At 44.3% G+C, this 14,079-nt stretch overlaps 1 protein-coding gene across 3 annotated transcripts in view; it reads left to right on the forward strand.

Annotated features, from left to right (window-relative positions):
- Positions 1–14,079, forward strand: part of RGMB (repulsive guidance molecule BMP co-receptor b) — a 43,609-nt gene that overhangs the window by 20,180 nt on the left and 9,350 nt on the right. For all 3 annotated transcript variants that reach the window (XM_066614965.1, XM_066614964.1, XM_066614963.1), the window contains one exon: positions 430–938. In XM_066614965.1, coding sequence (XP_066471062.1) covers positions 430–938 — 509 coding nt within the window. The remainder of the gene's footprint in view (positions 1–429; positions 939–14,079) is intronic.

Below are 14,079 nucleotides of genomic sequence, written 5' to 3' on the forward strand. Positions count from 1 at the left end.
TTGCAGTTCTCTGGATCCGAGCCATTGTGGACTATAAACAACTTTTGAAATCCTAAGCATATTTTGTTGGAAGGAAGTCTTGTTATGCCTTGAATTTTAGTTCTGACATAGCATGCAGAAGACTGGGCTGCAGGTTGTTGTCATCAGCCAAGTTAAATGGCCTGTTGCACGCAGACCAAGCCTGCAGTGTTGCTCATGCTCCGTGGGAACACCTCCCATTGAAATCAGTGGCACTTCAAAAAGTTGGATAGAATAGGTGTGTGCATTTCGAGTGTGCGGTTGGGGAATAGGAATTAACGTTTCAGTGAGGAGCCAACTAGTGCATCTCTTTGAGTCTGAGGATTTGGGTTACTATAAAGTAGGGGGAGTGCTTTCCTCTTGCAGAATTGTGCCAGATGCTGATGTTTCTTCTGCTTTTCTTGCGCTTAGGTGACTGTCAGCTGCAGACACCCTGTCGAATCCAGAAGTGCACCACTGACTTTGTATCACTGACTTCTCACTTAAATCCTGCCATTGATGGCTTTGATTTGGAGTTCTGCAAAGCCCTGCGTGCTTATGCTGCCTGCACCTACCGCAATTCCAAAGTCTGCCGTGGAAACCTGGTCTACCATTCTGCTGTGCTGGGGATCAGTGATCTCATGAGCCAGAGAAACTGCTCCAAGGATGGTCCAACATCCTCTACAAACCCTGAAGTTACCCATGACCCATGTAATTACAGTGGCCGCCAGGGAACTCGAGAACATCGAGGAGGAGAGCAGGCTCCTCCCATTTACCTTTTCTGTGGCTTGTTTGGAGACCCACATCTACGGACCTTTAAAGATCACTTTCAGACGTGCAAAGTGGAAGGGGCCTGGCCTCTCATAGACAACAACTACTTGTCCGTGCAAGTGACGAATGTGCCTGTGGTCCCAGGATCCAGTGCTACTGCAACAAATAAGGTACGCATAGTCGCATGTATGCACACTCCTTGCTATCTATGTTCAAAAATGAACTTGAAGTTAAAAATACAGAGAACATTGTATGGGTGAAATCTTTTTGGTGCTAATTATGGAATCCACAGCAGGTGAGCTGAGCTTGAGTCTTACTGTTCAATAAGGCATAAACATGGTTGACAAGCTTGGCATAAACCAAGCTTTAAAAAAAACACTGCAAGATGCAGTCTAATGATTGATCTCAGAAGATTTTGTTCCCCTAGAGAAGCTCTTGATTTTTTTCACTACCGCATGGAAACCATTACACTTGAGTGTCTGATACTTGATTTTCAGTGTTTGAAAACTTTTGTATGCAGGGAGAAAGTGGACATATCTTAGACACAGCTTGGTGAACAGTAGCTAACCCATGGGTTATCTACTGGCAGAACATCAGTAGATGGAGTAGTAACCAATGGGATGTAAAGACAGCATTGAACACAACTGGAAAGTCCGCTTTCAGGTTCAGCCCCTGCAAAGAGGAGGAAGATTTTTAGGACCTCTTGCAAGAATTGTTTGAGGGTGGCTGAGAGGCGCATTGGTGGTGGTCAGACACGGTGCATCTGGAAGGTATTAAATGATCAATTTAATTAAAGCAGAGAGAGCTGTGGTGGACCAGCCACTGAACGGTCTCTTAGAGTCCACAGCCAGGGGCAGGTAACCTGTGGTGGGCACTCAACAGTGAGCTGACATTTTTATGAAGAGTGGATGGTGTATAGGACCCTATAAGTAGAAATAAGTCTGGAAAACATGAAGGAAAGTTTGGGGGAAAACATGGAAGGAATTGTGTGTATAATATAAAAAAGCAAGTTAATAACTTTATGAAATATATCCAGTAGCATTTTGCTTAATGTATGGAAAATATGCATGGTAATGAGAATGATGGTTTGATACAGCAAGGCTTTTGGGTTGATACAACTAGGCGCTTTTAGTGTTATTTTAAGCAAGAGTGCATTCTTCAGATCTTACGATATAGATGTAGTTACCCTTGAACTGTTGGAATATCCTGAGTATGTATAATGGTCACTGGTGAGCCATAAGGATTTCAGTTTTTGTATTGTGTTTTGAATAGATGAAGTTTGCAGTCACTTTGTGCCTGGGCTAAGAGGCATCCCTGGCTATTTGTGGTTTACCAGTTTTTGTTTTAACTATTCAAGAAGAGAGTTTCTCTCTGAGAAGTGCTGTAGTATTAGGGAGCTGATATTTGCAGTAACCTAAAAGTTGGATAAAAAGTGGAAGGCATTGGATAACTGTTTGACAGAATATTTTAGCGAGTAACCGTATTTTCTAGTTGGTGGCGAAACCTCATACTTGACTCAAGAGGTTGCTTTGGCCCATAAAGATGCCCTGTAGCATTCCACCAAAGCAATGCATGTTGGAGGTGTGGTCTCAAGTCCTTATGCTTGCTGAATGGCCTTGGAATTTCCAAACAGTGAAAATAGTGACTTGCCTTTACAAGATATTACTTGTAGTAGTAACAATTTGTTGTGAGGATGACTTCATTAAGGAAGTGCGGTTAAGTGCATCAAGCTCTGGGCTAAAGATGAACCCAAAACCACGGAAGGAAGGATGGTGGTTGTTGGAAAAGAGAGAGGAAGCAGAATTGTATCCTGCTTCTTCATCATAACAAATCTTGAGAGCATGTCAAGCTTTTGAAATTGCAAAATTACAATTGGCTCTCTTTTAAAGTAAGCTTTTGAGGAAGAAGAATGTACTTTCACACGGAATATAACCTGGTTTTTGATATTTTTTTTTCTAAACTGATATTTAAATACTAAAATTTCAAACAGCATTTGCAGTTGAGGTTGGATTTTTTTTTTAATAAAGGTGTTTTACCTACTTCTAGAGTCTGTCCAAAATCTGTGTTTGACTGTTAGTTTTACTCTGTTTTGAGAGAGATCCAGCACCTTTTTTTTGAACTTTTATGAAGAACCTATATCTTCTATTTGAGACCGTGAAGAATATGCATAAGCTATAAGAACGTTGAATTGAACTATAGTGGACCTTATTTATTCTTAAGTTGTGCCAGTGATGACTTCAGAATGTTGTCTGTTTTTACATTCTGACCCATAACAAAACTGTATAACCAGCACACTAAAAGTGCACACATGTGAATGATGCGAATATCCCATAAACTGCTTTCAGCTTTCTAGTTGTGTTTTCAGATCTTTATTAAAGTGCTGAATGCTTCAGGATAGGTGGCATGAGGAATGCTGACAATTGAAATCTGACATATCCCAAATCCTCAATCAGGCAAATAAGATTTGCTAAACAGATGGAGATGGGTTTACTCCAGGCAGCGTAACGAGGCTACTGAAACATTTTACAGGTGCAGCTGTTGATCGTGTGATATGCATATCCTTGCAAACGTAGGCTTTTGCAAACACATGTTGACCAGGTACATTCACCAGGAAGGTAGTACTGCTGGTGGCATTCGCTTAGGGACAGCTTGAGATTTGCCATTGCATAATACTTTAAGTGGCACTTTGCCCATGCCAGTACATACGTGCCTTCCACCTTCTCAAGCTATTGTGTGTGCCCTATAAAGAAGCCAACTGTTCTCCAGAATTCCATTATGAATTTCTTTTTTGCAGTTTATAGAATTTGGGGTTTTAGTGGGTATAGAAGCCAGGAAGAAAAATGTGATCTTCAAGATGCGGCTTCTGGTCCTAAAACTGCTGTTGATGGTCAGCTGTTAAATACTTTGAACTGGCAAACAAATGATGGCAGGTAATTGTTTGAGAAGGGGGGAGGTTTATAGTCTGGCATTTGTTTTCACAGAGCGACTAACTAGAAAGGTGCGACTGAGCAGGCTGTTGGATGTCCTTCTAAGTGGTATGTCTTGCTGCTGCTGCTGCTGCTGCTGTGGTTTTTAAAGTTGCATTGCTTCCTCACCCTGGCCCCTGAGCCTGGGAAAAGTGCTGTGTTCAACACTCTACCTTTTAACAATGGAGGGGGGGAAAAATCACATCACCGATAGTAAGATATGATTGATCTGAACTGTCTGCCTTTATCCACAGGGATGTTAAAATAGGCAGGAGCAACTAATGGGGGTTCGTGCCTGCTTTAGAGTAATGAGGCTTTCACTCCAAGATGTCTGAAAGAGGCTTCTTGGCAGTGATGTTCCTACTGGAAGCTTTGCAGGCCTTGACATTTCGCTTCCACTGCCAGACAACCAAGCTTTTATCAGAACACCTTCGTGGGAATTCAGACAGCATTCCTGCTGTCATGGAAGCTATGCAGGATGTATGTTTGAAAGCCTTAATGCACTATTTGAGGCCCCCCGTCTTCTGAGCTAAACTCCCTTTTAGATGTGAGTTGGAAAAGTAGTTTATCTTCTAGGGTTGTTTTCCTTCTTTGTATAATTTTTTTTTTAAATGTGGGAGTCAAGTTTCCATCGCTTTTAGAGAAACCTTGATGCTATCTTATTGACGGAAAGTGCAAGGTTTCTTAGTTTTAAAAATAAGTTTGTTTTTTTAGTCATGTTGTATTTGCCAAATGCAGAGAGGACCAGAGGGCCACCGTTTGATTTTGCCCACTGAGTTCTCAAGATGCAGACTGCAGACTTTCAGGTTACACAAAATGTTTTCTCAGTGGATGTCTAAGACAAAATAGGATTAATGCCTTTCTAGACTGGAATAAACGTATGCTAAATTTCTCTCCGGACTTTGGCCGCTAGCTTGTTGAGTAGCTGGATTTTATCAGAGTTGCTTTATAGATTTTTTTTTTTTAGCAGGAACATGCTTGTGGTGTTTGGGATCTCTAAGGAAAACTTAACTCTTCGGCTATGCAGCCTTAAGAAGGGCAATATCATTAAACTAGCAATAAGATATAAGGCAGTGTAGACAATAGTGGATTTCTTTGCCTTACCCTTCTCATGATCTGTGTCATTAATAGAAATGGTAGAAACAATAAATCGCTTTGTCCTCTGGGAATCTGAAGAAAAAATATTAGGACCAAGTACAGTGGCAATCTAGGAAGTTCCCAAACAAATCAGCCTGCAGCTGTGTTACTTATTCCAGGATCAGTTGCCACCACCACTCATGAAATGAGTCTCCCAGCTTCCTGGTAGATTTTTGCTAACCATCCGTAGGCAGGCAACACACAGCTCTGGGCTGTGCTCCGAAGGAGACATTGATAACTTGCTACCAAGTGCTGCAACTGGCTATTGCTTTATTCTGTAGAAATCCATTCCCTGAACACCTTGCACTGACATGGTGTTAAGTGCAAGCCCTGCATTAGCTGGGTTGGATTGATGGCCTTGTAAATGTGCTTGTGTGTCTCCTTTCCCAGGGAAGGTGTGCAGAGGTCAATCTCAGTGTTCCTTTATAGACTTCCTGCAAGATAAGAGTGATATCCCGCAGCAGGAGCGAAGAGTGATACAACAGTCTAGGTTGTAAAGTGGATCTTACATAACAGTTGACCTTTCCTGTGTTCTTCTTGAGTGCCTCTTGCTTTCTGGTTGTCCGCCGCTGAGATGACATTGGAACAAGCTGTTCTCATCTCCCTTCTGCTGGATGTGATTTTTTTTTTTTTTTGCTAGGTGTGTCCTAAGAGCACCAAAGTGTTTGGCTCTTGTTGAGTTCCTCTGTTTAGGTGTGTCCTAAACTGCACCTTGCTGTGCCAATAGTAAGAACAGCCACTTTACTGAAATAAAGGAGGTTTTTTAATTTCTAGGTGGATATGTGGGGATGGTATTGTGATCCTGGGTTCAGGAACCACTGTTTTAGGCAATAAATTGCCCTCTCACAGAGTGAGAAAATTGGAAGAAAACCTTCACAAATAACAAATTATGGAGCAAAGTGCATCTCCCATACTTGCCCAGAGAATTTGTCTTGAGTACAAGATTGGAACTCAGAGGCCTTTCATACAGCAACCAATTTCTGGTTGTCTTCTCCACCCCCTCAACATTTTTCACTTCATCAGCCTAACTCGGGGAGGGGTGGAGCATTTTTACTCGGGGTAAACAACTGGGAATAAGAAACTCTCCCTGATATCCTGCAAGTTTTCTAGAGATCGACCAGTGGATCCCAATCAACTCTCTGCCTTTTCTAATTCATAACAGGGCAATTTTAATGTTTTTCGTGGTTGTGGTTTTCACTTGAGGATTTGCAGCTACACAAGTGTGGTATTGGCATTCTGAGAGCTGCTACTTTCCTCTTCAAGTTCTGTCTCTTCCATTCAAGTGAAAAGCAGCTCCAACAGCACAATCCTGTGCATGTCTCCTCAGAAGTAAACCTCACAGAGTTCAGTGGGACTTACTCTCAGGGAAGTGTGTATAGGATTTCAGCCTGGTTTCCCAAAGATTTTGGGAGCTGTTGACCTGAGTGTTGTTCTGACTCTTCCTATTTAAACTTTGGCTTCAGCAAGCCTTGGTGAGCCACAGCATTTACATTTGCAATTTGCCCAATGCCAGGAGTGGCTTCCTTTTTTTGCCAGAGATTTTGGGCTATAAGGAATTGTAGCAGCAGAGCTGCCATAAGTAATACCCCTGGTTGGAGAAAGCATCCTGGCACAGTTGGAATTGACTGCAGCTCACTCTCCTGACCCGTAAGGCCTAACTGCATGGAAGATTAGGGTAAAAGTAATGGTAAGGCTGCATTCAGTCTGTGGAGCATGGACTGCGTTAGCCTTGCGTTATGGTGTGCAGGTGGCCTTCTCTTGAGACTTGCTGTTTCTTGAGTGCTTCTTAATAAATCCCAATTGTCACTCTGCTAACATTCTAGGCAGGATCATATGGTGTCTGGTCCTGCCCAGTCCTCGTTCATGTGAACTCCGCAAACTTAGCTGGAGTGGGTCTGGTGCAGCGGTTCACAGAAGGAGAGTGTTCAGCAGCTTTTATTGGAACGGCCCTGGGCAAAGTGGCTGGCTCTGAGCGGAAACCTCCAACTGGCATGTGCATCGTAATTAACGCAGCAGACCTTTGCAAAATGCATGCACTTGGGGCTGTGCAGCTGGAAGCGATCTGGCAGTGCGAGGTAGTGCCTTATGTGCAGATAGCAGGGCCCAAGCAGACTGGCTGTGTGTGTGTGCTTGGTTGCCTTAACAACCCATTCCGATAGATTGTTGACTTGAGCAAGCCTCGAGCAAGCATCGACTTGCGTCCCCGCAACTACAGTCTTACCCTGTTCTTGCCAAACAGCCAGGCAGTCTTGCTGACTGGCTCCGCCAGGCATGCCAGGAACCTCCCTTCACTTGGTAATTGTTCTGACTTTGGGCTGGTGGGAATGCAAAGGCTTCTTTGAAGCAGAAAGGCCTAGAGCAGCATTTCTCAGTGTTTGTCCCCTGCCATACCCACTTCACATGGTCCACCTATTGGAAGTACCACTGGAAGTAACTGGCGGTGATGTCATTGCCAATTACTTCCAGATTGGGAGGTCAGACATAACTGACAGTTTCAGACAAACACCAGTAAGGCTCAGATGGGAGGATTTTTTTGAGCATGCAAAAACTGCTCACTGAAGTCCTGCTCACTGAACCAAGCACACTTTGAAGCTCTGCCCTCCCAATCCTACTATTGCTTGTTGCGTCTAGGTCTGGGGGGTCTTCTGTGTACCACCAGGCACCATCTCAAGTACCATCGATAGTACGAGTACCACTGGTCAAAAAACACTGGCCTAGAGCAGGGGTGCCCAAACCCCGGCCCGGGGGCCACTTGCGGCCCTCAAGGCCTCTCTGTGTGGCCCTCAGGGAGCCCCTAGCCTCCAATGAGCCTCTGGCCCTCCAGAGATTTGTTGGAGCCCACACTGGCCCGATGCAACTGCTCTCAGCCTGAGGGCAACTGTTTGGCCTCTCAAGTGAGCTGTGGGATGAGGGCTTCCTCCACTGCTTGTTGTTTCACATCTGTGATGCAGTAGCGGCAGCAAAGGAAAGGCCAGCCTTGCTTTGTGCAAGGCCTTTTATAGGCCTTGAACTACTGCAAGACCTTCATTCATTCATGTAAGTTCATCTTTAATATATTCATTTATGTAAATTTATTCAAATTTGATATGTAAATTAATTTGGCCCCCGACACCGTGTCAGAGAGATGATGTGGCCCTCCTGCCAAAAACTTTGGACACCCCTGGCCTAGAGGATAGAATGGGGACTGTGCTTCCCTGTCACTCCACTTGTCAAATAAAAGTTATGACTGCCCTTCTGTCCTTTTGAGGTTGGCAGAGGGGCAACTTTCTATGATGTCACCTGGCCAAAGGATGCTCTTGGTGCTGGGCGCTGGGATCAGGACACAATGCCAGCTGAATGCATTGTCTGTTCCTGCTGAGATCTTATTGCCTGGTTTTGTGAGCTGCAGTATTTGTTCTGTGTGCTGTTGAGTTTCTAATTTGTCAAGTTGGTGGGCAAGCGTGGTCTTCAACTTTTAATGAAACTGAAGTCTAGCCTGGACTTGATGGCATGTGTTTGGGCCAGATAAATACAGAACAGTAATCTGAATAGTTCTATTCTTTGTAGAAATAGGAATGCACACGTAAGTGGAGCAAAACCATACCTAACAATGTGATGTCTTTGACTCCTCTCCCCAGAGTACTGCTTCTCATGTGATGCATATAGAATCTACTCCAGACCTTCTGTATATATGAATAGGGCAGACCCATGGGTAGGTGAAACATTGCTTGTAGCTTGTTCCAAAGACTTGCAACTCACTCCCAGGTAAATGGGGATAGGATTAAGCCCCATTGACTCTAATGGAACTTACTTCTGAGTAGACAGGCATAGGATGGGGCTCCTGTGTCTCCATTGATAAGGTCCAGAATCTACTTTTCAGCAGAAAGAATGCTGAGTGGAATCTTTTTCTCCTTTCCCTGATCCTCACATAGCAGCAGTACAGTATCCTCGGAAGCTGCATTATGCGGAATCAGACAATCAGTCCATCTAGGTCTGACAATCGGTGCATCTAAGTCTATTATCAATGCAGACCGACAACTGTTCTTCAAGGTTTTAGATAGGAATGTTCCTGTGTCCTTCCTAGAGATGCCACAGATTGAACCTGGAGCCCTCTGCATGTGAAACAGTTGCTTTGCCAGTGGCTCACAGCCCTTTCCCAGCAGAAGTAGGCTAGGCAGAGTCAGGGGTGGACCTATTCCCAGTGAGGTCTTGGCTGGGCAGCACTGTGAGTTGGGATTTTCCAAAGTTCAGTGACTTATCTACACTGTTGGATGGGCCTCTTTAGCACTATGGCTGTGAAGCAGTGCTTTTCCAAGCTGTGGCGCTTCCCAGAGTGGCAAGGATTACTTGCTCCCACTGTCATGGTGACTACATGGCACTGCCCCACTTGGCTTAACTCTGTCGAAAGCAAAGGTGGTTGGCGTGGTGATACACCAGTGGGCATGATGTGGCTGTACAGCTGCTTGATTTTTCAAAAGAGGCACAGTTTGAGGAAGGAAGGTGCAGAGCAAAACCCCATCTGTGGGGCAGACTGTCCTGTGTACAACTGCTACCTCTGGTGATGGTGATAGTACTGGACAAAGTGATACCTGTGCAAATATACTGTATATATGTGGGTAGAGCAGGATAAAAGGAAAATGGTAGAACATATTTTAAAGACATCGATTGGAATAACAAGTTTGGCTTCAGGGCTTCCAATTTTGTTCTCTTGGTTTCGCTTCCTTGAGATGGGAACTGAGAGCAATGGAAGGGGTTGTCTAGTTTCACAGTATCGTTTGAAATGCCGGTTTTGTAGCTAGATGCAGCTGTGTGCGATGATGAATCACTGTGGTTCGTTAATTGGAATCTTGTATCTCTCCACACCTTTTCCCACTTTTCCGCCTCAAGGGCCTGACTGGCTCATCTCTGGTTCTGTTAAATCCAGATCATTGTCATCCTCATTTTCATAGGCCATGCCCTCTAAAATGTAGTTGAATGCATACTTAAATAATCTGTCCAATGACAGAAAACACAAGAAGCAGAATTGCAGAAGAGTGTAGCCCACCCTTGATTCAAACTGCCAGTTCAGCAGTCTGCACGACTGCTGTGCTTTTGACAAGATATATAGATATGCCAGCTAGACAGACCTGTTCCTGGATTGTGTTTTGCTTGCATGTCAGTTACATTTACAGATGAGAACTTGCAATTGTAAAATATAGTGTGCGTCTCTTGGGGCAAGATGGGGAAGATACCTTTGTGTTGATCAGTATTACAAGGCATTTGCATGGGTGTTTGTGCAATTTAATTCTCCTCTGTCGTTCCTGTTCTTCAGTTTTAGGCTATAGCAGGTTGAGAAGGAATTGGAGTGGTGCGACTCCAGATTTAAACCTTTAGAACCACTGTTACCAAAAGGGCTGTTTTGTTTAGGGGAATTATTACACTTCCCTTTTGTGGGGATTGGTTCAATCCCAGATAATGAAATCAGGGAGCAGGACAGGGTCACAGCACTGCAAGGACTTACCTGGGGGCCATACTGGACCCTCCAGAGGTTGCTCTGGTCTCCCAGAGTCTCTTCAGAAGGCCTCATGGACATGACCGAAAAGCCACTTCTGGCCACATCTTGTAGGTGTTCTGAGGCTGGGGAAGCCTCATACTTGATTAAACCAGCTCCAGTGCTAAACAGGAAGTCGTTAACTTCTGCTTCCAGTTTAGCATTAAAGCTGGTTTAATCAGTGTTCAGGTTGCCGGCAGCCTCACATTGCGCTGTAAGCTTAAACACTTAACAAGATACACGTTGCCCCAGTAAGCTTTTAAACAATGCTAATGTGTGCGGGGGGAGGACCATTGAAGCAGCACCCTCTTGTATCTATGTGGAAGAGATTCCTTGTGGATATGGGAGGCACACCTGTATTTGCAGTCCTTTAAACTAACTCACTTACTCTGATTCTAGTGGTGGAGATACTGGGCAGACTAATTTGCAGCCTTCCTGGGGTGCGGGTAGCCCTGTGTGAGCACCTGCAGGGCTACCCAGCCTTCCAAAAGTGAAATCATGCTCCATCTCTGCAAAACCAGAAGTGGAGCATGATCACTCCACTTTCACTTTTAGAAGGCTGGGGAGCCCTGCAGGTGCTCACACAGGGCTCCCTGCACCCCCAGGACGCTGCTGCAGGGACTGGTGAGTGCATCCCAGTCCCTGCAGCCCCCCTTAGCGATGTGATCCTGGGGATTGTGTCGCTGCCTTCCCCCAGCCCTGCTGCCTCCCTCCCCTCCCCTGCAAGGTTTTGAAACTCCCAGAGAGTTTGAAAACCGCAGCCTTACGTTGACAGAGCAAAATGTGAAAATTCTTGTGATCACCGTCTGTTAGATGCCCAGGGATGTTCTTTGCACGAGATTCTCTCCTACTCAGTATTAAATAGAAATGAGTTTTCTGTTTAATGCTGCTTCTGAACTTTCAGCAGTCATGTGAAAAATGTCCCTGGCAACACTCATCTTCCTGGCTCCTGGGCGTCACCGTCTTGAACCACGTGAGATCTCGCATGATCCATATTGGTGGTGCCTGGGAAAGCTGGGAAGAGGCCACCGCGAAAAAACAGTGCACTTCGGAACTAATGGTGTTGCATAGTTGCTCAACTGTCCAAGCTTGCTGTAACATCAAAGCAACAAAGCCAATGGCAGCCAGAAGAGTGTTGAAATGTCCGCTGTAACATTCAACTGTGATATTAGATGCCATTGGCAAATCTGTTGCAGAAACAGGGCAGGCATTTGAGCATTTAATGACAAGTTAATGATGTACACTTCCTTTACATTATTTAAAATGTGAAAACAAAATAATGAAGGCAGTGAAAACTGTGACATGCAAAGGTTGTCTTCCTCCAAAGAGCTGTTCATGATCTTATTTATTGATCACACACATTTCTGAGGGATAATCACCTGGGAAAACTTAATGAAAACAGCATTGAACCTGCCCAATCTGACCGGTTCATTAAATGTCACTTATTATTATTATTAACAGTATTTATATACCGCTTTTCAACTAAAAGTTCACAAAGCGGTTTACAGAGAAAAATCAAATAACTAAATGGCTCCCTGTCCCAAAAGCGCTCACAATCTAAAAAAATGCAAATGAATACCAGCAGACAGCCACTAGAACAGACAGTGCTGGGGTGAGGTGGGCCAGTTACTCTCCCCCTGCTAAAAAAAGGAGCACCCACTTGAAAAAGTGCAAGCAACAAAATTAATGTTGTGGAGCAAGGCTTCTTGCAAAAGATAACATTTTTCACAGGACGCCAGAATAAAATATACAGAGAGAATTGAAACGTATTGTGAAAGATACATTCTCAGCGCCCCTGTGAGCACAGTCTGAGAACCACTGGGCACCAGGGATTCAAGACATTGTCCGATTAAGAGTTTCAAGATCTTGAAGAACTATTGGCTACAGTGAACTGCATATCATGCTGTGTATTTGCAAATACAGTTGTGTGCCACTTAACGATGGGGATACGTTTTCTGATCCCTGTTATGTGATTAGGTCATTAAGTGAATATTCAATCAGATCCATTTCCTTTGTTGTGTAAACAGACACTCCCTACGAGTCACTAGCTGGCTGCACAGGCTGCTGGAGATAGATTGCCTCTTTGCATTAAGAGCCTCTCTGTTGTGTAAACAGACACTGCTGCAGGCTATGGGAGACACGATTGCCTCATTAAGAGCATCTTTATTGTGCTTTGACCACCGTCATATATGCGGTCTGTCATTCAGCGAACCATCGTTAAGTGGCGCATACCTCTATATCTTTTTTCTGAGGCAGATAACTACAGTGAAGCTTGTTTATCCTTCTCCACTGAGATATAGTAAGAGGGGAGGTTTCTCTCCAATAGAGTTCCTACTGAGTGGGGATTTGGATGGAATACTGTAGGCTTAGGTGTTTGTATTACAGATATCTCTGGGGAACAGAATTTGTAGCAGGTGTACCTTGCTGGGGAGAATCAAGTGGAATGGAAGTATGAAAAATGAATGAGCAGAGTCCAAGTAGTTGCACAGTTGGCAGGGGGAGGTGAAATGTTTAACAAAGGCATTGATGTTTTAAATGCACAGCAATATTATCTATTAATAATAAATGGTGTGGTATCGAGCAAGTGTGCCAGAGTAAGTTATTGCAGTGTATGGATTAGGTCAATGAAACAAGTAAACAATGCAGATGGTGTTTGGAGAGTCAGATGGTTTTTTAAAGAAAGGCATTTCCATGAACATACTCAAGGGGTGTGGGGAAGGGGGGTGGAGGTAATATATTGAATATTTTGCTTGTTTCAAGAAGCCTTTAAGGGGCCGTGATTGACACCGCCATGTAGCGTGTAGCTGGATGGGCTTGTCCCATGGGAGTACCTTCTTGGAGTTCTGACAGTACTCCTATTGTTGAGAGCTCTACTTGCAGTTCCTTTGTCTGTAATTGCATGTAACAAAGTCCAAGATTGATCCATGCCCAGCTCCGCCTTCCATTGGGTTGTTGTGCGCTTGGAAGTAAGCTAGCCAGATTTGGAAAGGGCTATGGGCCCGCTGGGGACATGCAATGCTACTTGAAGTGCAGTGAATTATAAAGTCTTGGTTTCAGAGCAGAGAACATCTGAAAAGTATGGTAGAATTAGAGGCCAGGAGTAGGGAGTGGATAAGATAAGCATTCCTTTTTCATTTGCAGTCTTTTTCACACTTCCTGATAGCTATGATAAAAACCTATAGGCTATTCCACCCAAGACAGAGCCTTCTGGTTGGTACTTATAGATATGTATGTCATCCCTGAGTTTAGAGGCAACCTCCTGCTAATCTCTCTAATAGCTACTCAGACCTGTCCTGGAGGCATGCTTAACTGTTTTATGACTCTGCCTTCTTGCAGCCAAGGAGGCATGCTCCCATTAAGTGCTGTTCTACAGCTCTTCCTATGTAGGGTCATCTTTGTTCCCTGGAAAAAATGTATGATGCTTTGAATATGCTTGTAAGAAACCTCTACGGCAGTGGTTTCAAACTTTTTAGCACCGGGACCCACTTTTTAGAATGACAGTCTGACGGGACCCACTGGATGTAATGTCATTAATCTGGAAGTGATGTCATGGCCAAAAGTGACATCAGTTTAGGCTTCAAACCAAAGCCAGATCAAGTCAAAGCAGAATGCAGGCTTGAATCCTTCAACCACACAGCCCTCCCCCCTTTCCAGCATCCCATCCTCACACCTATGAGGTCAAAGCACCTATGAGTGCCT

This window comes from Tiliqua scincoides, chromosome 2 (genome assembly GCF_035046505.1).
Source record: "Tiliqua scincoides isolate rTilSci1 chromosome 2, rTilSci1.hap2, whole genome shotgun sequence".
NCBI classification, from domain to species: domain Eukaryota; kingdom Metazoa; phylum Chordata; class Lepidosauria; order Squamata; family Scincidae; genus Tiliqua; species Tiliqua scincoides.